Below are 22209 nucleotides of genomic sequence, written 5' to 3'. Positions count from 1 at the left end.
CCCAGTACCCAGATGGAGGCTCACACCGACCACAGCACTATAGTACACAGACATCCATATATGTAAAATAAATCTAAAAGAAAAGTATAAATGTTTATATCAAGTGTAAAAATCTAAGAAAGACAGTACCTGGTTTTATCAGAGATCCATTCTTCATTAATATCTTCATGCATTCGTGGCAAAATCCTCATTACCTCTCCAGTCCTCGTGCTAACCACAATGTTACTCCCCACTGCATCCATTACATCAATGGATTCTGTCTTTCTGAGAAAATAAACATACAATTAGTATGCTGATTCTAGGAACAACAAAAGCTTCTGGTACTTAATCATGTCCCGATTAGTTTTTCTTTTTGGTATTTTGAGACAGGTCTCATACACTCAGGCTGGCCTTAAATGCTATAGTGACTTTGAACTGATGGTGCAGCCTCTGCATTCCAAGTGCTGGGATTACAGACATACACTACCAAACCCACTTCCCTTTCTAAATCTAAAAGTAGTGCAACTCAGATGGATAACAATAAATATAAGCACCTCATAGTTTGAACACATTGACAGGCCAACGTAAGGAATACAACTAATTAATTCTAGGCTCTTGTAGTCCAGACACCAACAAATCAACAACCATTCGAGTAGAAACAAAGCTCAAAAAACCAACAAAAATGAACAAACAAAATAAAAATTCCCCCCAAATACCATTTTATCACTTATATACCAAAATGTAAGACACTTTAACGAATAAAAACTACTCTGTGAGGCTGGAGAGATGGTTTAGTGGTTAAGAGCACTTGTTGTGCTTACAAAGAACCTGAGTTTGGTTCCCAGCACCCACATGGCAGCTCACCACCTGTCTCAACTCCAATTTTAAAGGATTCAATGCCCTCCTCTGGCTTCTTTGGGCATCTGCATGTATACAGAGTTCATCTATAACTCAGACCCACACACATATACATAAAGTAAAAAATTGTGGAACTGGAAATATGTTTTAGTAGATGAAGTGCTAGTTCTGCAAGCATGAAGACTGGAATTCAGATTCCTAGCATAAAAGCCAGGAGAGCAAGGCAGTCTGGCACTCTGGAGGATGGAGGGCTAGGTGGGCTTATCAGGAAAACTGGTGGTCAGAGTACAGACAGCAATTGGTAGAGAGCTTCAGGCTCAGCAAGAAATGCTGCCTCAGTAAACTGAGTGACGGGAGAGCCAAGACACCTGATGTCAACATCTGGTCTCCACACACGTGCACATGCACAAGCACACCTGACCAGCTAAAAATCTGTGATGGCTGGATGTGAGTGGCACACAATGCAACCCCAGCACTTGGAAGGCAGAGAAATGTATTTCTGTGAGTTCAAGGTCACCTGAATCTACATAACAAATTCCGGGAGAGCCAGGGTTACATAGAGCAAACCTGTCTCAGAACAAAACAAACTAACAAACAAATCTGTAATGGTCTAGCTTGACTGTTCCCGTCTCTCTCCTCATTAAAGGCTAGGACCATTGCATATAACACAACACATGTAATTTTTTTTTTAAGAAAGAAAGCAACTATAAATTGTAGAGATTGTTTTACCTTTGAATTTAATTAGTTATCTTCCAATAAAACATTTTTATAGGGCTGGGTAGGCTGTTCAATCAGTAGGTAAAGGCCGCACAAGCTTAAAGAAAGAACTGAGGTTCAATGTCCAAAACCCACATGAAAAGGTGAGTGCGACAGTGATGCCTTGTAATCTCAGCACTATGGAGGCAGAGGGTGAAGGCTCACTAGGGCTGGCTGGGTAGGCAAATCACGGAGTTACAGTTCAGAAAGAGGTAAGTTATGAGAAATTAAAGACATCCATACACACCCTTCATCCCCACATACAAACATGTATATACATATAAAATTTTTTTTGTTGTTTTGTTTTTTTTGAGACAGGGTTTCTCTGTGGCTTTGGAGGCTGTCCTGGAACTAGCTGGTCTCGAATTCACAGAGATCCACCTGCCTGTGCCTCCCAAGTACTGGGTGCTGGGATTAAAGGCGTGCGCCACCACCGCCTGGCCTACACATACAAATTTTTTGTTTGTCTGTTTTTCCAGACAAGATTTTTCTGTGTAATAGCCCTCACTGTCCTGGAACTTGCTATGTAGACCAGGATGGCCTCGAACTCACTGAGATCCATCTACCTCTGCCTCCCGAGTGCTGGGATTTAAAGTCATGTGCCACCACCTCCTGGCAACACAATTTTTTTTTTACTTAAAGCAAACAAATAAAAATGTAGACCAAAATCAATTAAAATTTAGGAAGAAAATGATAAAGAACGTTTTATAAAAAGTAGTGAACTAAAATTTAAAAACAGGGCCAGGAAAATGGTTCACAGAGCAAAAGCACTTGCTGAGCAAATCTGATGATCCCAGTCTGACCCCTAGAACCCACAGCAAGAGCCAGCATTCCTACAGTAGGAAACTGGCCAAAGCTTATAGGCTGGCAGGTCTGGCATATGCAGCTTAACAGAAGAAATTAGAGACCTTCCTTTACAGGCTAAAGGTAAAACTAATTTCCAAAAGTTGTCCTTCTCATGTGCACACTGGCATGCAACCACCTGTGCATGAATACACATAGGTACACACACTAAATAATCAAGGCTAGGAGCACAGCTCAATCTGTAAAGCCATGGCCTAACAACTACAATGACCTGAGTTTTATCCTCATAGCACATGTAAAAATGCTGGGTATGATGGTACATGCTTGGAGTCCCAGTGCTGGCGAAGTAGACAGAAGGATCTCTAGCCAGTCACTCTAGCCTGATTGGTGAGTATAGGTCAACAAGGGACCCTGTCGAAAAGGAATCAGACAAGATATCTGATCTGCAGAGGACAGCAAACATGTCTTCCAGCTTCCAAATATATTTGCACACACATTAGTGAGCACCTGCACATCTGTCACACACACACAAAATAAGATCTTGTAAAAACAAGTTGGTCAAAATTGCAAAGATAAATACCTTGTTTCCCAAGGCCGGGCAGTAAAGGCATAAGGCTTCGAGGTTAGGGCACCTACAGGGCAGATATCAATGACATTCCCAGACAACTCAGACATGAACATCTTTTCAATGTACGTGCCAACTTGCATGTCATTTCCTCTGCCCGTTGTGCCCAAATCATCAACTCCTGCAATCTCACTTGCAAACCTAAAAAATAACAATTTATCAAATGGTTGAGTTCAGCAAACAGCATTTCCTTTCCTGTTCATAATCACAAAGACAATGATTTCCAAAACACTAAAAGACATTAGCATATTTTCAATGATAAGCATAGTCAGCAAATAAAAATTAATGCTTTTCTATAACTAAAGCACAACCCATAAATGGAAAACTGTACAAATCACATGTACACAGTTCAGTAAGTCATCACACAATTAATAACAGATTTAAAGTTTTAAATTCAACTGAAATTGGCATTAATTGAAAGCAAATAGCATAGACCTTTTATCAGAATATATGAAAAAAAAAACCACCTAAAACAAGCAAACTTTCCCCACTAAATAATGGCTATCATTTCAAATGATGCTATTCAATGAAAATTAGTAGTCAGTGTTCCTGAAGAAAAACGTACCTGATGCACCGAGTACACTGTATGCATCTAGTCATGATAGTCTTTACCAATGGTCCAATGTTCTTGTCCTCCACAGCACGTTTCCCCTCTAGAAACCGGCTCCTATCGCTTCCAAACATCATGGACTGGTCCTTAAGTAGATTACGAGACAGTCAATCTAATGCTGCTAATGAAATTAAAATGAGTCAATCAAAAAGATTAACAGAATTATTCTAGATACCTGCAGATCACATTCACCTCCCTGGTCACAAATAGGACAGTCCAATGGGTGATTTGCTAATAAGAACTCCATCACACCTTCTCTGTATGAAAAATTGAATATATAAAGTGACATAAACAGCTACCACTAAAAAATGGTTAGCTCAATAACCTTCAGAGGTACTTTTTACAGTTAGCATAAATTTTACATTGACTTCCAAACATGCTATCATACTTGTATTCAGCTAGTATTAAACACAGTTTGAACATGCTCATAAGAGTTTCAACTAAAATACTGTCCCTAGGAAACTGACTTTCAGGGCTTTGTTTATTTACTTATTTGAGACTGGCCTCTGACTCACAGTGTGCCAAAGATGTCCTTGCATTCTGATTTTCCTGCCTATACCTTCCAAATAATGGAAACACAGGTATATGCCACCATCATCAGCATTTTTTATTTTTTTAAAGACAGGGTCTCGCTTATGTAGCCCATGTAGATTCAACCTCCCAATTGCTAAAACTATGGGCATGTGCTATCATGCTCATCTTTTTAAAATTATGACTTTTGGGCTAGAGATGGCTCAGCAATTAAGAGCAGTGGTTGCTCATTCAAAAGATCCAAGTTCAATTCCCAGCACCCACATGGCAGCTCACAACTGTTTGTAACTCTAGTTTCAGGGGATCCGGCACCCTTATACAGACATGCATGCAGGCAAGATACCAATACACAGAAAATAAACACATTTTTTTAAAAATTATGACTTTTAACAATACAGAACTCTCAAACATCACTAGAGGTAGGATGTAGCTTAACTGGTAGAACGATCATCTAGCATGCATGAAGCCTTGAGTTTAATCTCCACTACTGCATTACTCAGGCATGGTGCACTATCCTAGTACTAAGGAAGCGGAACCAGACTCAAGGTCACCTTCAGCCTCATGAGTGTGAGACCAGGGTGTGCTACATGAGAGCATCTCCAAAACAAATTCTGTTAAAATTGCTGAAAGGTTCTCAGAAAATATCAACAATTTTTGTTGCTGTTGCTGTTTTTTAAGACAGGGTTTCTCTGTATTGCTTTGGAGACTGTCCTGAAACTCGCTCTGTAGACCAGGCTGGCATCAAACTCACAGAGATTCACCTGCCTCTGCCTCCCAAGTGCTGGGATTAAAGGTGAGCGCCACCACCGCCTGGCTTTGACATGAATTTAAAATGAAGATGGGGAAAAGCACTCACCTGTATTAGTTCTATAGCTTTAACCCACAAGCCTCACAAACATACTGAGCACCAGAGTCAATATGAGTGTATCATGAACTCAGCTGAGCAAGCCCTAGGTGCTACTACTCATCACAAGATGAATTTTCAACGTTGACACTATTCAAACAATACCTTGGCTACCTGAACTGACCTCCTCTACTGTGTACTCATTTCTGCTGTTCTACAAAGTCTGACAGTAAACCCCTCATCTATGGGAGGCATAAATACCTCCTGACAAATCCACAGCAAATAAGGTCAACGTACCTGGCTTTCTTAGATTTTTCCGAGTTAGTCAGGATATTCCAGCCCTTCATAACAGGCATAGCACAAGCAGCTACAACCTAAAATTTCAATGGAGAAATCCATATTTGTATTTTTGTAGTCATAACCAATGCTACATACAAAATATTAAGAAATAAACAAAACCCTGGGACATACAATGAGTTGCATGACAGCCTGAGATCTGTTTCAAAGATTAAAAAAAGCAGAGATCATCTTTCAAAATAGATTTTAGCTTTCAGTTAGGTATAGTGGTGCATGTCTGTAACCTCAGCACTCAGGAGGAAGAGGCTGCAAGTCTGAGGCTAGCCAAGTCTAGCCAAGGTTTTATTTATAGTAGGACCTTTTCTAAAAGACAAACAACACACTTTTTTTTTCCCAGATATTTTTATAGTCATAAGATAATCTGACCCTTCATGTTAGTCCCTCCCAAGACAGGGTTTCTCTCTGTAACAACCTTGGCTGTCCTGGAACTTGCTTTGTAAACTAGGCTGGCCTGGAACTCACAGAGATCCACCTACCACCACTGCCCAGCCTCCTTAATGCTAATCTTAAAAACAAATAAAGCATTGTTGTGGTTTGTCCCCAATCTACAAAGACTTGTGAGAGACAGTGCCGAGTGGGAGGCAATTGGGACATGGGAGAGTAACATTGGCATCTCAATGAGTAGGTCTTAGAGCAGATCAGTTCCCACGAGAAGTGGGTTATTGCCAAATAAGGAGGGTGGCCCCTACCCACTCTCTTGCTTTTCTTCCTGTCATACAACAATCAGATGCCTATCAAATGTAGTTGCTTGATTTTGGGCTTTCAGACTCCAAAACTATGAGCTAAATAAACCTCTTTCTTTCATATATCCAGTCTTGGATATTTTGTTACAGCAACCCCAAAGAAGCTAAGACACACTAGTAGTCCTTAAGGATTTTTCTATTAGTCAAAGCAGCATTTTATCATGCCCTCAAATCATTTTTCTTATCTTTTTTTTTTTTTTTGAGATAGGATTTCTCCACCTGGCTGTTCTGTATCTCTCTATGTAGACCAGGATGCCCTCAAACTCAGAGATTCAACCACCTGTGCCTCCTAACTAAGTGCTGGGATTCAAGATATGCACTATTATGCTTGGCTTTTACTTTTTAAACTTTTCTGGTCTGTCTGTCTGTCTTTCTTTAATTTATTCTTACTTTAAAAATTTTAAGACAGGGTCTTCACTGTGTAGTCCTGCTGACCTGGAACTCACTATATAGATCAGGCCAGGTTCCTACTGAAAGAGGTCTGCCTGCCTCTGCCCTGAGTGCTGGTATTAAAGGTGTGCACTATCAGCCTGGTACACGCCTGAAATCTCAGCACTCAGGAGGCAGAGGCAGGTGGATCTCTGTAGTTCCAGGACAGCCTGGTCTACAGAGTGAGTTCCAGGACAGTCTCCAAAACAATACAGAGAAACCCTGTCTGGGGGGAGTGGGGGGAAAGGTGTGCACTACCACACCCAACCTGATCATCATTTCTGTGCCTCAAAAACCAGGACTGGGCAGACAAGATGGCTCAGTGTGTAAAGGCACTTACTAAGTCAACCCTGGCACCTACATAAAAAAGAAGAATGATCAGACAAAGTTGTCTCTAATCTCTACATTTCATGTCACGTATACACACGTGACAAAAAAAGACATGGTGGCTAATGTCTATATTAGCATTGAGGAGGCTAGTGGGTAAGGGCACTTGCTGCCAAGCTTCACAGATATACATGTGTGCACATATACTCAGGCATGCATGAAGGAAACACAAATACATGCACTAAATACAGTAACATTTTTAAAATTAGTTCAACACTAGCCTGTGTTTGAGGTCATCCTGAACTATGTTGAGAGACTCTGTCTCAACAAAAATGAAGGACCAGTGAGATGGCTTAGTGAGTAAAGGTACTTTCTAACCTAGTGACCTAAGAGTTCAATCCCCAGGACCCACATGGTGGAAAGAAAGATCCAGACCCCTGTAAACTGTCCTTTGACTTCCACACGTGCATCATGGCACACACCCCAGATCTCATTTCCTGCTAAATAAATGATTACTTTATCTTTTAAATTCAAAAAGCAAAAAACAAACAAAAAACCAACAGCAACAAAAAGCAGGAAGAGTCCTAGGATTTAAGGAAATAGCTTAGTAAAGTGCTTGCTGTGTTTAAAACTAAGTTTGATGCCTAAAACCAATATAAAAAAAGCTGGGCACAGTGGTGCATGCTTGTAATCTCAGCACTGGGGAGGCAAAGACAAGCACATCCTAATGCCAGCTTTATCCTAATCAGGCAGACCTATCTCTAAAAAACAAGATGGAGGATGCTTGAGGAATGAGATGTGAAGTTGTCCTTTTGAACACACACACACACACACACACACACACAAAGCCTTGCTTTCATTTGTAGGCACTGCTGACTTAAAGCTGTATACACCAAAATGCATTTACATAAGCTAACGTGAACTTCTCTACAACTTTGCCAAGTGAAAATAGCACAGGATGAGTGCTTCTATACACTACATATGCGCCATGAGTTTTAAGACACTGATACCTTGAGGCTCCATGGCAGCTGTGGGCACGCCTTTAATCCCAGCACTCAGGAGGCAGAGGTAGGCGGATCTCTGTGAGTTCAAGATCAGCATTGCCTACAGAGGGAGTTCTAGGGCAGCCAGGGCTGCATAGAGAAACCATGACTCTAAAAAGCAAAAACAAAAACAAAAAACCAAAACCACCTTGAATTCTTAGACTTGGTATATGGCATTAATGTTTATACAACATTTCCATCAATGTATTTCACTTTGAAATGAATCACCTATATACAAAAAAAAAATATTGAATTTATAGTAGTACTGGTGTTAAAGAAAGTTTGCTGCAAGATTAAAGTCTTCTCCCTCCTACAGCATGACATGGAATTCCAGGCATCATGTACCTTCGGAGCTTTCTCAATTTCCACCAGGCACATCCTGCAGTTCCCAGCAACAGACAACCTTTCATGGTAACAGAACCGAGGGATCTGCATGCCAACCTTCTCGCAAGCCTAGAAGACAAAACTTTGTATTAGAAGATCTTCACAGCCGGGCAATGGTGGCGCCTGCCTTTAATCCCATCACTTTGGAGACAGAGGCAGGCAGATCTCTGTGAGTTTGAGGCCAGCCTGGTTTACCGAACTACTTCCAGGAAAGCTAGGATTGTTACATAGAGAAACTCTGTTTCAAAAAACAAACAAACAAAAATTTTCACTTGGGTTGGAGAGATGGCTCAGAGGCTAAGAACACTGGCTGCTCTTCCAGAGATTCTGAGTTTAATTGGATGCTCTCTTCTGGAATGCAAGTGTACATGCAGACAGAACATTGTGCACATAATAAATTAATTATTTTTTAAAAAGAACCTCACTTTGTTCTTGTCCTCACTGAAACAGAAGGTGGGGGTGGGGATCCTTTATTGCTAATATCCCTAAATACCTCTATCTTCACCCACTACTACATAAGTTCCTGAAGAGATTTCAGTCTTTGATTCCCAAACCTGTCAGCTCTGAAGCTGCCTCAATGGACACAGCATCCTCAAAGTCTCCTCATTTTATGCGTCAGAAATTAGATAGAGTACTCACAGTTTGTGGTGAAGTCTTTTCTCCCATTATCTGCTTTGAGCCACTCTCCATAAGCTTCCCTGTCAAACTGTCCCAGTGGCTTCATGCCTGGACTTCCCTTTTGTTTTTGTTTTGAGACAGGGTTTCTCTGTGTATCTCTGGCAATCCTGGAACTGGCTCTGTAGACCAAGCTGGCCTCTAACTCTTAGAAATCCTCCAACATCTGCCTCTCAAGTGCTGGGATTAATGGTGTGTGCCACCACTGCCTGCTATCTAATGTTTTGTTTTTATTTCGAAACAGGGCTTCTCTGTGGCTTTGGAGGCTGTCCTAGAACTAGCTCTTGCAGACCAGGCTGGCCTCGAACTCACAGAGATTCGCCTGCCTGTGCCTCCCGAGTACTGGGTGTTGGGATTAAAGGCGCGTGCCACCAATGCCCAGCTTGTTTTGTTTTTATAAACTAAACAGTATGAAGTAAATAATTTTTAAACAAAAATCAGAGAACATACACAGTCACAAAAATAATTACAACATATGCATACCTGCAAGACAGTGGTTCCTGGTTCCACCATGACAGACTGACCATCAACAAATACTTCAATCAAGTTACTTGCTGCTGTGCCAGTTGTTCGAACTGATCACCAAAACAATAAGGTGAAAAACAAATTAACAGAGCTTAACTCATGACAGCAGAAGCTATCAGATAAACCACACATAAAATTTTCATTTTTTGCTAGTCCTCTCCCTCAAGATGCAAACTTCTTAAAGTACTAAAGCAGCCCAAAGGCTTTCTCAATTCAATTTTATCAAACATATCTTTAGGAGACTCAGAAAGACCTATCAAGGCCCTGTTTACAGGCAGCCCTGGCTAGCCTGGAACTCAATACCTGCCTCTGTCTCCTGAGTGCTAGGATCAAACACATGCGCCACCAATGCCAGGCCTTAGTTGTCTACTTTTAATAGCAGTTTAAGATGAGACTTTAATAGTGCTTCTTCAAAAACCAAATGATCACTATTTTCTTGTTTTGATACAGAAATGTAGTTTCTAATATTTTCTATTATGTGTTTTTTGTTTATTTTGAAAATTCTTTTGTCAACTTGGGTCAATTCCAAAACAATACAGAGAAACCCTGTCTCAAAAAAATCAAAAAATTTTTTGAAAAAATATTTAACAGACCATGGAACTGACAAAGGTAATTCTAATACTCATGAATATAAACAAACAAACAAAAGAACTTACCATATCCTTTAGGAGACTTAGAAAGGCCTATTAAGGCCCTTTTTACAGGTATCCTTAACATGATGGCTAAAAAAAAAAAAGATGAATTATAATTCATAATTATAAAACATCTGTGGTTTCATATACATTATTCTAAGAGGATCTTCAGAAATCCCGATGTTTTCTCTCAAGTTTTACATTCAACATTCAGTCTCAGAGACATTAGCTTATATAATGTCACATAGCTAAGAAGTTAGCGTACAGTAGACTTTGGGTCCTCGTGTAGGTAAGTGCTTTGCGATGCAAAAAGCAGTTCTGTTATAACCAGAAGGAAGTGGTAAGGGCTTGGAATACAGCTCATTTGGTATATGACACATAAGAGTGCTTGCAGAGCATTTAGTAAGTCCTAAATTCTAACCCCAGAACAGCAGAAACTGGATTACAAGCCTGTAATCCCAGAATCTGGGAGGCAGAGGCAGGAGAATCAGAAGTCTAAGGTAATCTTCTGCTACATAGCAAGTTTGAAGTCAGGCAGAGATACAGGTAACACTGTCTCAAAAAAAAAAAAAAGAGCTAAGAGTAAAGTAAAATAAACTGCAAAACTAATTCTATCATTAACAGCTATTTAAAATAAATAAAATGTCTTTCTGCTCTCATCTCCTCCCAGTATGTTGGGGTTTTTGTTTTGTTGAGACAGGGTCTTGCTATTAACCTTTAGTCTTGAAGTAATCCTCCTGCCTCTGCTTCCTGGGTTCTACTACAATTGGCTCCAGTATGCACTCTCTCATGATATATGAATTATATATGATCCCAAGATATTCTGAGGTAGCTCAGAAGTCAAAAGCCTTTGATGAATCTTAAGGACCATCATTTTACACTGGGTAGTGTGTTTATCTCACAGACCTGCAATTTGTATGTATTGAATGTATGACAAACTCATGGAATCTTCCCACTTCAGTACCAATTCCCAAGATCTCATAAAAATTAGCTTTACAACAATGGTCCTCCATTGAACCTGGTGTTACAGGACTGTAATCTCAGTTATTTGGGGCCTTGAATGAGTTCAAGGTCAGCCTGGATAACCTGTTGAGATCCTGTCTCAAAAAAAAAAAAAAAGGTGACTGGAGAGGCTCAGCAGTTTAAAGCACTTGTTACTCTTGCAGAGAACCTGGTTTCAATTGCCAGCACCCACATAGTGGTTCACAGCCATCCATAACTGCAGTTACTCCTCTGATCTCTGCATGCACAGCATACACAGTGCATGTGCATACACGAAGGCAAAACATTCATGTACAGAAAAGAATATACATATAAATTCTTTGTTGTTTTGTGTTTTTTTTTTTTAGACAGGGTTTTTCTATGCAGTCCTGGCTGTCTTAGAGCTCACTCTGTAGACTAGGCTGGCCTTAAACTCAGAGATTACCTGCCTCTGCCTCCTGGGTGCTGGGATTAAAGATGTACACTACCACTTCCAGGTGTGGAAGCATTTTCTTAATTGAGGTTCTTCCCTCCTCTCAAATGACTTTAGCTTGTGTCACGTTGACATAAAACTATGCAGCATGCCTCTAAAATCATAATTTTTCTTTTGGAATTTTTAAAACTTTTGTTTAGTCGGCTGGTTTTTGTTTAGTTTTGGTGACAGGGTCTCATGTAGCTCAGGCTGGCCTTAAACTCCTGATCCTCCTGCCTTTATCTCCAAACTGCTGGTATTACAGGCATGTACAAGATGACTAGTTTGTTGCATGTTTGTTTTTACCTTTTAAAGTAAAAAAACAGAATTATGTGATTAGAAAGTATCAACATAAAAAAGTTTCAATAGCAGTAGCAGTATTAACAGGAAACAGTACAAAACTGAATTTTTCTTTAATTAAAAAAATTAAGTGTATCATATTTTGACTGTATGTATGTCTGTTCACCATGAGCATGCTTGATGCCCAGGGACACCTGAAAGAGTGTCAGATCCCCTGGGACTGGAGTTACAAACAGCTGCTAAGTTGTCGTGTAATTTTGGGGAATCAAACCTGGGTTCTCGGCTGGGTGTTGTTGGCGCATGCCTTTTACTCCAGCACTCAGGAGGCAGAGGCAGACAGATCCTCTGTGAGTTCAAGGCCAGCCTGGTCTTCAGAGTGAGTTCCAGGACAGCTTCCAAAACAATACAGAGAAACCCTGTCTCCAAAAACCAAAACCAAAACCAAACTAAACCAAACCTGGGTTCTCTAGAACAGTCAGGAATCTTAACCACTGAGTCACCTCTCCAGCCCCAAACATATAGCCCAGGCTAGTCTTGAATTCATGATCCTCCTACCTCTACCTCTTCAACATATCCTACTGGCTTGTGCTATCACAAGTGGCTTTTGGCTATATGGAGACCAGGCTGGCCTGAATCCCACAGAGAGAGATCCATCTACAGACCCCTGCCTCTCAAGTGCTGAGATTAAAGGCACTACCATTCCAGAAAAATAGAACCCTAAGCTCTAAAGTCTATAGTTATCACAGATGGCCTATAATTAAAATTTTCATTAATTCACAACTCATTTCACTTAATTCCTTAATAACAGTAATTACAAAAGTTCCTTGACAAGAAGTCTATTTCCCTTTTCTGAAGACTAGCACAGTACCCTTCCAAAAACAAGTCACCAAATTCCAGGATCTGTTAGCAAAAAGTATTGATGAGGCCAAGCATGGTGGCCCATGGCCATAATCCCAGCACTGGGGAACTTGAAGCATGAGAACCACGCATTTGAGGCCAACCTGAGCTACATAATGATAAAATCTACATAGACAGTTCGAGGATAACCTGGTTTATAGAGCATACAGTTTGTTTTGTTGTGATTTTTTTTACTGTAGTGGCTATCTGATTTTTGAGATAGATCTCATGTACCTCAGACTGACCTCCAATTTGCTATGAAGACAAGGATCAACTTGGGACTCCTAAACTTCAGATCTCCATTTCCCAAAAGGCACCAGGATTACAAACATGCACCACGACGTCCAGATTGGTATGTTTGTTGCTGTTTGTTTTTGTTTGTTTGTTTGTTTTTTGTTTTTCAAGACAGCGTTTCTCTGTATTGTTTTGAGGATGTATTTGGAACTCGCTCAGTAGACCAGGCTGGTCTCGAACTCACAGAGATCCACCTGCCTCTGCCTCCCGAGTGCTGGGATTAAAGGCATGCGCCACCAATGCCAGGCTTGCTGTTTGCTTTTTACATTCATTTATTTACTGAGTGTGCATTAGCACACGTGAACTGCGGTAGGGCTCGTGCAGATGGAAGACCAAGAACAGCTTTTGGGAGTCAGCTCTCTCCTGGATCACGTGGGTCCTAGGACTAGAAACTCAGGTTGTCAGGCATGGCAGCAAGCATCATTACCAACTAAGCTACCTTGCCAGCCCTGAAATGTGCTTCAAACAGGAACAAAAATAACTACTCAAGCTGGGGGGGTAGCTCAGTTAGCAGAGTCCTTATCTAGCATAAAGTCCTGGATTCGATCCTCTGTCTCGGCCTCCCCAGTGCCGTTACAGACAAGCGCCGCCGCACCTGGCACATCCCTACTGTCCTGGCTGTGACTTAGACAGACAACTTTCTAAAAGTCGCTGATGCTCTGGCTTAGAACACTCCATTTAATGATGCAAAATTCAGTGGGAAAAAAAGAAGAAAAATTCCCAGGAAAAAAAGAAACCTAACGTTTACAATTCCGTTTGACCTTACAATCCTTGAAGACACTGCGGCTTCCTGATTTGCAGCTGGGCTCCGAGCTAGCTTTTTGAGATTCTTTTTTTTTTTTTAATTTATGTGTGCATGTGTGTGGGTCACGTTAGCGCAAGGTGCTCACAGTCTAGAAGAGGGTGGCGAATCTCCGAGAGCACAGTGGCAGGCAGTTGCGAGTCTCCTGAACTGTCTTGACACTGAGAACCGAATTCAGATCCTCTCTGCAAGGTACTTGTAACCGCTTAGCTAACCAGCCCCGGCGAACTTTTTAGAAAGTTTTTGGTGAGTTCTCCACGTCAGTAGGATAAGCAAATGACTACCCAACACGGTCAGTGAACTAGACAAAACAAGCAGCAGCGTGGACAGCTGCAGGGCAGCAACTAACCAAGGTGCCTAAAAGTCACTCGTCTCCTGTCAAGGCCACCTCCCGCTGTCGCCTGCAGGGAGGAAGCGGCTCGCAAGCCCGAGCTCCCAAACGTCTTCTGCTCTGGCCCTCCGGCTCCACCACACCGGGGCCGGTAAGCTTCCCCTGCCGGTTCTCCCGGCTTCCCGAGGTGGCGGGGCGGGAGGCGGTGCCCAGTCAAGGACAAGGGGAGAGTGACTCGTCTGGCCCCAAGATAAAATCCTGCCAGGAAATGAAACCGTGCTCGAGGCACTCCAGCCTTCCCGCCTAAACACAGCCTCACCTCTTCTCCGGAGCCCGCTGGGCTGCTCCACCGACCGGTCCGGATCTCTCTGACCCCTCAATACCGGGCCGCTAAGTCAATATGGCGGCCACGGCTAACTCCGTCACAGGAACTGGATGACGGAAAGCCAAGAGGGACGAAAAAAAAAATCCAGATTCGACAATTTTTTTCCCTCCTCGGACTTGTTCGGCAATTTCCGTCAACCCGAGCGACAGCCGGGAGGAAGCGGAGAGGACGACTTGGACCTGCAGTTCCGCCGGAAGTAGCCGAGGCCTTGCGGCCGAGCGCTTTCGCTCAACTCCGGCCCTTCAAGGGGCGTCTCCCTTAGTGTCGGAATCCTTGTAAGAAGACATTCTAAAATGCCTCTTTTATTAATTCCTTTCCGGTCTCAGGGAAAAGCCCGCGGACAACCTGCGGGCCGTTTAATTCCCAGGTCCCGGGTTCACGTGGAGGAACGAGACTAGGAACGCACTTTGACCTTTAACCTCTGGCCGGTGCAGCGGAGGGAAACGCCTCCGTCTCTATATAAGGACTTTTCCGGCCGGCCCGGGCCCTTTTTCCCTTAGCGCCGGCCGCAGGCTTCGGGCGCGCTCTCCCTCCGCTGCTGCCGGCCCCCGGGATCCAGCCGACGCCATGGGTTTCGGAGACCTCAAGACCCCCGCCGGCCTCCAGGTGCTCAACGATTACCTGGCGGACAAGAGCTACATCGAGGGGTGAGGCCGGGGCCACGTGGCGGGGGCCGGGCGGCGGGGAAGCGGGGAGGCCGAGTTCGGCTCTCCCGGGGCCCGGATGCCGTCGGGGCAGCACCTCCCGGGAGGGGCTGCGAGCGGAACGATTGGAGTAGGCATGGTGTCCGTGCGGCGGCCTGCAGCCGAGTTCTTCCACGTCTGTGCCGCGTTCAGACATTTAAACCTGGGCGACCACAGGGAAGATGGTGGCCCTGCGTGCCACATGCTCTTGGCTTGTGTAGATCCAGACACATGTCCGGTGCACTTCGCAACTAAAGCAACTTGTCGGCCCTGTAATAGCTCCCACTAGTCAGTCTGACGGATGTAGGGCTTGGCGCGTACTAGCTGGTGTCCGTGCCTTTTCTTTAAAAGGTGTGTGTGCACCCTTTTTGTGTTCCCGGCAGGTATGTGCCATCGCAAGCAGACGTGGCAGTGTTTGAAGCCGTCTCTGGCCCTCCGCCCGCTGACCTGTGCCATGCCCTGCGCTGGTATAACCACATCAAGTCTTACGAGAAAGAGAAAGCCAGGTAAAAATCCCTTCTCTGCCACCTGGGTTTTCACATGGCAAACCAGGACCTAGGTTAAAGTTAACTTTAGCTTTGTTGGGCTAGTGTAAGCTCAATTCCTTTGTGACCCCAAAAGGCCAAGAGACTGAAGCCCCCCGTTTTCTCACGGAACAGGTAGAACATGGACCACAGCAATTCAACTTTACCCCACACCTCTCTGCCAGTGTGCTTGGACCTGGGGGGGCCATCGCTGGGGTGAGAGGGTAGCTCATTCATTCGGTCCCTGGCCATTCTTCTGAAGCTCCCGGCAAGGGTGGAGAGTTTGGGGAAGTGGACTCCAGTTAACTAAGAATGGAAGTGAGCATACTTGATGAACTCTCACACAGAGACGTTCATTCTGAAAGAGTTAAACCATAGTGAGTATTGAGTATGATGTCTCCCGTGGTGCTGATATTTGTTGGGCGAAGAGCTGGTCACCATAAAGTTTTTACCTGGGGTTGTTTGTGCGAAAGGATAATAACCAGAATAGAAGAGATTGAGTGTCACTGGGAAGAAAGGTTTTGTGTGTCCAGAAAAGGATATGGCCACCGACCTAATATTGGTAGAATGTTTGTTTTCAAGCCTGCCGGGAGTGAAGAAATCTCTGGGCAAGTATGGCCCTGCCGGTGTAGAGGACACCACGGGAAGTGGAGCCACGGATGCTAAAGATGATGATGACATTGACCTTTTCGGATCAGATGAGGAGGAGGTATGGCTGACCTCATAAAGAGCGCATTGATAAGGCAGTGCAGATGCTGTAGTCACTGGGTTGGAACCCTGGCTTTGCTTCGTTATCTGCCTTTTTAAAAAAAGTTACCACTGGGTACATGATGAATAAAACCAAATCACCATCTTTCGGCTGAGGTCCTGATGGATTTGCTTTTTTCTGATAAATCTGGTCTTTTGTTTATTTTTGTAATGACCTTGTCACTATCTTTAAGCAGAAGATAACCAACTTTGTGGAATTTTTGTTTCCCAGGAAAGTGAAGAAGCAAAGAGGCTCCGGGAAGAGCGCCTTGCACAGTATGAATCCAAGAAAGCTAAAAGTGGGTACTTTTACAGTGTGTCTTCATTGCTAAATAACAGTGTGACCAGTCTCCCAAAGCTTGACCCTAAAGTGATTTTTTTCCCCCCAGTTTCTTTGAATGGGTCAGTATTTTTAGTCTTCAGTAAACATTTTTCCTTATAAAACTTCCACAGCTACTGGTCTGCAACTGCTCATATGATAGCATTTGTAGCATTCCTCTGTGGGAAAGAAACTGTTACACAATTTAATGCCTCTTTCTTAGCCAAACTGAAAGGGGAAGAATGTGCGTGACAGACACAAGGTAAATTCTGTATGTTTTTTTTTTTATAGCAAAAAGATGCCTGCTTTAAACAAATTGAGATTTGGCCTAAGGAAAGGTGTTTAGTTGAGTGCTTTTTTGTTTTTCGAGACAGGGTTTCTCTATTGTTTTGGAGGCTGTCGAGGAACTCGATCTGTAGACCAGGCTGGTCTCAAACTGACAGATCTGCCTGTCTCTGCCTCCCGAGTGCTGGGATTACAGGCGTGCACCACCACCGCCCTGCTAGTTGAGTGCTTAAGTGTGATGCTTTCTTAATCTTTTTCAGAGCCTGCGGTTGTTGCCAAGTCTTCCCTCTTACTTGATGTGAAGCCTTGGGATGACGAGACAGACATGACAAAGCTGGAGGAGTGTGTCAGGAGCATCCAAGCGGATGGCTTGGTGTGGGGCTCTTGTAAGTTTAGTGATATGTTTTGAAGTTGGGATTCATGTACATTTTCAATGTTTTCCCGTCAGAGTTTCCTAACTTTTTCTGTTGATGTTCTTTTTTAGCCAAGTTGGTTCCGGTGGGCTACGGAATTAAAAAGCTTCAGATCCAGTGTGTAGTTGAAGATGACAAAGTTGGAACAGATATGCTAGAGGAACAGATAACTGCCTTTGAGGACTACGTGCAGTCCATGGATGTGGCTGCTTTCAACAAGATTTAAAACATCCTCAGAGCACTTAAATAAAGACTTGAAAACAACAACCCTTGGCTCTACATTCTATTGTGACAAATATATACATATATATGTCGAAATTTGGGGGGAAACTTGGCTGGAAAGATAGATAATGCATCAGGTCAAGCCACTTGCTTGATTGACCAGCCTGAGTTTCACCCTCAGGACCCACGTGGTGGAAGGAGAGGACTGAAAAATAAACATTTAGCAATTACAGTGTAATTTTGTAACCGTGGGTGATAAAATTCACGTGTTGCTGATGGATGCGGTCTATTGTGAGCAGACTTTTTTTGGACAGTTGACTTTTGCCAGTAGATGTTTCAGCCATTAAGGGTACATTTGCCACTTGGGTTCAGTCCCTAGAACCTAGGTGGGGAGTAGAGTGCCAACTTTGAAAAGTCTCCTACTTGATAAATGCATAGCACCCGTTCACAGAAATGTTTTCTTCAGAGGTGTGTCTGTATTACCACATGAGTGCCTGCCTGAGGAATTCATAAGAGGTTACTGGGTCCCCTGGATGTAACTGCTGAATGATCTGGTTACCTCCCCCCCCCCAAAATGTTTTATGTGCCGCTGTTCCACAGGATGTTAGGTCACAACAGGCATTTACAAATGTTGAGTATTCGTTCAGCTAAAGAGGTTGGGCCTTTTGTTACAAGTGTGATCTGATGTCAGGGATTGTACTGCCCTGGAAACGGCACCATTGAACACATCACAGCTGTTTAGGCTTCATGTTAAATACCAAATATAGTTACTATAGTTTTTACAGTTTATTTTGTAGATGGGGGTTCAAGAGAATAAACAATCCAGGGTTATTTCACTCTTGCTCTCAGTCTAGTGAGGGAAACTTGATGTAAAGGTTTATTTGATAAAACATGCACCGAGGAAAATTTTTCAGGTTCGTTAGGATCATAATGGCCAGCAGAGGGCAGTGTCTAAACGATGAGAGTCAGAGGAAGGCAATGTCAGAACCATGAGAGTCGGCAGAGGGCGCACTTGTTATGCTGGGGATTCATAGTGCTTGAGTCCGGCTTGAGTTCAGTTTATACTGGTGTCCACGTAAACAAAAAGGCAAAAGATGGCACTATGCCTGCAATGCATGCTCTTTGAAGTAGTTCTGAGTTCAGATTAGCCTCTATATCACCTGGGAATGTGTTTCTGTTGTTTATAGTAATCCACACACTTGTATGCAGATGGAATTTTCCATAGCCGTGATGTTCTAAAGAACTGAAAATGAACACAAAATAGTAGACATGCTTCCTCAAAAGGCAAGAGGTCTGTCCTCTGATTCTGAGCCAGCCTAGTCTTGCTTTGACCAGTTGGATATTGTGGAAGCAAGGCTGTGAGTGACATTCCTAAGCTTTAACCGGCCTGAGGATGAGGCTCCGTCTGAGGATGAGCACTTCCCCTTGCAGCCTTTGGACCGAGAAGTGCAGATGTGAGAGGAAGGACGATGGATTAGCTCATCCCAACTATTCCAGGCTAGGCCATTCACATCATTATCCGTCTGAGGCCCCAGACAGACATAGGAAGCCGAGTCAAGTCACCCTCTGTCTCGCTTGTTTTCCAGAGCCTCAGATTGATCTGAACCAACAAGAAACTGTAGCTTTAAGCAATTAGATTTGGGGGCAACTTATTAAGTTAACAGCTAACAGGAATGGAAGTTTTAAACCACTATAACCAACTAATAGTTTTATTCATAAATTATCAAAGTTGAATGTGTATGTATTATGTTGTTAAAATATATGTATATTCAATTTGTTTATTGGAGCTTGAGGCCAGTCTAGGCTACGTAGTGAAACTCTATCCCAGATGAAGTTTTTTGTTAAGTTTCTCTTTTAGTAACTGAAAAGGTGATCAGGGAGCTGGGGAGAAGCCCCAGTTGTTAAAGAGCGGCCCACAGAAAAAGCCTGGCGTGGTGACCGGTGACCGGCGCCCAGTTGCAGTGTTGGGGAGGTGAGATAAGCAGATCTCTGGGACTTGCTGGTTAGCCATCTTAGTTTACTTGGTGAGCTCCAGGCAAGTGGAAGACCCTGTCTCAAAAAAAAAAGTTAGGTGGGAGGCTCATGAGGAGCAACAATCAAGGTTTACTTATCACCGTTTGCAAACATGTGCACGTGCACACACATGAACACGCATGCATGCACAAAATGACCCAAAGGCAAACAAAAATGAGCCCGATACTTTTTCAAGAGGATTAATATAATGTGGTATGCATTCTAAAGATGATTTATTTAAATCTGAGAGATATATTGCAGTACATCAATGGACGGAGGCTGAAACACTGGGAGGAGTTATAGGTTGTCAGTACCACAATCACCGCCAGAGGGCAGACAGAAATATGCCTCGTTTAAAAGGCAAGGAAGAAATCCTACATTTTATACGCACACAAAAATATAAGGCCAATACACCGCACAAAAACAACAAAAATATGGTCAGCCAGTTTAGATCAGGACAAAGCTTCATCTGAAAGGATGTTATCAGGCTCACTGGGCGACTCCACGCTGATTTCTGGGAACACGGTACTCATTGGATGGATTCTAGGGGAGACAAGCTCTTGGTTTCAGCGCTCCTGAGTTGTTCACTGGTTATGCCATGGCAGCTGACTTCCCACAGTGAATGCTTTAGTACCTCAGCAGCAGAGGCCCGGAAGTGAGTTTGGAACTTCTTGCTAATGAGAACGTAAAGGATGGGGTTCAAGCAGCTATTGAGGAATGCCAAGCCGGTAGAGAGAGGGATTGCACCCTGCAGGACGTGCTGGAAAGAGCTGTTGTGGTACGTGGTGAGTTCCCAAATGCTAAACAGGTGATAAGGAGTCCAGCACACCGTGAAGGCGATGACCACACAGAGGATTGTCCAAAAATGCTTACTGGACATCGGAATGCCTCGCTTCTTCACCTTGAAGATGAGGCACAAGTAACAGAAGCTCATCGTCAGCAAAGGGAAGAGGTAGCCAAAAAGGAACTTCACCCAGGTCAGAACATGATGTCTCATCAAGCTGAGGTCAGGGTCGTGCTCCTGGAAATTGTTATAACAAATAATGTGGTTATTGACCTCCAGAGTGTCCCGGAAGTACAGGCTAGGACCTCCAAGCAGAGAAGCCGAAAGCCACACAAATAAAATAACGACCAGTGAGTTCTTTAGGGTTCGGTGCCTTTGGGCCAAGATAGGATGGATCAAACGGAAACAGTGGTCTAGGCTGATCACTGTCAGGAAGAAAACACTAGAAAACATGTTCAGCTGGGCAATGAAAGAATTAGCCTTGCACAGCCACCGGCCAAAGGGCCAGTGGAAACTCAAGACCACGTAGGAGACATAGAGGGGCAGGAAGAGGACAAAAATCAAGTCTGCAATGGCCAGATTGAGGAACCAGAGAGTAGAGACTGTCTTCTTCCACTTGAATCCCATGAACCAAATGACAACGGCGTTTCCCGGAATCCCCAGGACAAACGCTACGACATATAATAGCAGGGAGATCCAGTGAGTAATTCCCAGGTGCGCCTTCTCCTCCAAATCAGACTCCGGGGAGTAATATTCCAAGATATAGGAATAGTTCTCAAATTCATCAAATACCGTTTCCTTTGAGATCTCCATGATAACCTTGTAGGTGGAAAGTAAGGAAATCTGTCAAAGCAAATTTTAAGGGGGGGGAGAAGAATTAAGTTTGGTGAACAAAGAACATAAACACAAAAGTACGTCAATTTATGACTAGGAAGTGGTTTATTTTTTGAAGGGCTTGTGTTTATACCATGTCCCAGTTTCCCTGATTCGGCTCTCAAAGCTCCTGAGAGTTCATGTGTGACTCAGTCATTGCTAAGTTAAAATGATGCACTTTATAGGTCAAGTCCTCTGTCCTTAGTACTTACAGTGCATTAAGAGGATCTTGACATTCAACAAGTGTGTATTAGGCTCCCAGTATGCATTATTTTACAGCAGATGCAAAGGGAACCAGATTGCTACTTACACAGTGGAAAGTTCCAGCTTTGTAATTGCAGCCCTGACTTCTAAAGCTCTAGTCCAAGAACACAGGCTTTCTGGATCCTTCCATTTCCATGATACTAGTAAGCACTGAAGATTTTGACCAGGTATTTTAGGCCCAGACTTTTATGTTTTAGGCAGGGTTAGGAATTATATTAGGGACCTCGAACATGCTAAGCAGACACTCTACCAGCAAGTTAGGGCCTCAGTCCTAAAGATGATACAAATGGTAGTAATCAGTTATATCAATAAATGGCTTTTCAGCTAGAAGATATCTTTACTTCTGTTGTATTTTGGTTTTGGGTGTTTATTTATTATTTTTCCTTTGTTCTGCTTCATGAGATGGGCCAGCACTCTGTAGGCCTTGTAGATGGCTTGCATCTCACTGTATCCTCTAAGCTGTCTTAGACCTCACAGCAATGCTCCTGCCTCAGCCTT

At 43.2% G+C, this 22209-nt stretch overlaps 3 protein-coding genes and 2 non-coding genes across 5 annotated transcripts in view; 3 read left to right on the top strand and 2 right to left on the bottom strand.

Annotated features, from left to right (window-relative positions):
* Ndufs1 (NADH:ubiquinone oxidoreductase core subunit S1) overlaps positions 1-14675 on the bottom strand; it is a 32665-nt gene extending 17990 nt beyond the window's left edge. Inside the window, exons 1-9 of the mRNA XM_005070577.4 lie at positions 14519-14675; positions 10147-10212; positions 9449-9540; positions 8252-8359; positions 5305-5381; positions 3808-3889; positions 3588-3718; positions 2978-3163; positions 130-264 (exon numbers count right to left, since the gene is read on the bottom strand). Of these exons, the coding sequence (XP_005070634.1) occupies positions 130-264; positions 2978-3163; positions 3588-3718; positions 3808-3889; positions 5305-5381; positions 8252-8359; positions 9449-9540; positions 10147-10207 (872 nt within the window). The 5' untranslated portion in view covers positions 10208-10212; positions 14519-14675. The remainder of the gene's footprint in view (positions 1-129; positions 265-2977; positions 3164-3587; positions 3719-3807; positions 3890-5304; positions 5382-8251; positions 8360-9448; positions 9541-10146; positions 10213-14518) is intronic.
* A 173-nt stretch (positions 14676-14848) lies between these two features.
* Positions 14849-17822, top strand: Eef1b2 (eukaryotic translation elongation factor 1 beta 2). The gene is made up of 6 exons (XM_005070576.4): positions 14849-15231; positions 15651-15773; positions 16374-16500; positions 16771-16837; positions 17403-17528; positions 17627-17822. The coding sequence occupies exons 1-6, from the start codon at positions 15152-15154 to the stop codon at positions 17779-17781; spliced, it is 678 nt and encodes a 225-aa protein (XP_005070633.1). The 5' UTR covers positions 14849-15151; the 3' UTR covers positions 17782-17822.
* Positions 16611-16689, top strand: LOC121142989. Its single transcript, XR_005880132.1, has one exon. It is a non-coding gene; the product is annotated as a small nucleolar RNA SNORD51 (small nucleolar RNA).
* Positions 16984-17118, top strand: LOC121142992. Its single transcript, XR_005880135.1, has one exon. It is a non-coding gene; the product is annotated as a small nucleolar RNA SNORA41 (small nucleolar RNA).
* A 2184-nt stretch (positions 17823-20006) lies between the features above and the next one.
* The window catches only part of Gpr1 (G protein-coupled receptor 1), a 48504-nt gene continuing 46301 nt past the window's right edge, over positions 20007-22209 (bottom strand). Inside the window, exon 2 of the mRNA XM_005070647.4 lies at positions 20007-21417. Within this exon, the coding sequence (XP_005070704.1) occupies positions 20320-21387 (1068 nt within the window). The 5' untranslated portion in view covers positions 21388-21417 and the 3' untranslated portion in view covers positions 20007-20319. The remainder of the gene's footprint in view (positions 21418-22209) is intronic.

This window comes from Mesocricetus auratus, unplaced genomic scaffold (genome assembly GCF_017639785.1).
Source record: "Mesocricetus auratus isolate SY011 unplaced genomic scaffold, BCM_Maur_2.0 Super-Scaffold_100010, whole genome shotgun sequence".
NCBI lineage: Eukaryota > Metazoa > Chordata > Mammalia > Rodentia > Cricetidae > Mesocricetus > Mesocricetus auratus.
Note: the sequence above shows the minus strand (reverse complement) of the source record. Positions and strands in the feature narration are given on the sequence as shown.

Excerpts from the sequence above, each read along its gene's own strand:
- Eef1b2 (XM_005070576.4), top strand. The coding sequence starts at position 15,152 with ATGGGTTTCGGAGACCTCAAGACCCCCGCCGGCCTCCAGGTGCTCAAC. Across the intron at positions 15,232-15,650 it reads GACAAGAGCTACATCGAGGG|GTATGTGCCATCGCAAGCAG; the intron begins GTGAGGCCGGGG and ends TGTTCCCGGCAG. Across the intron at positions 16,501-16,770 it reads TCGGATCAGATGAGGAGGAG|GAAAGTGAAGAAGCAAAGAG; the intron begins GTATGGCTGACC and ends TTTGTTTCCCAG.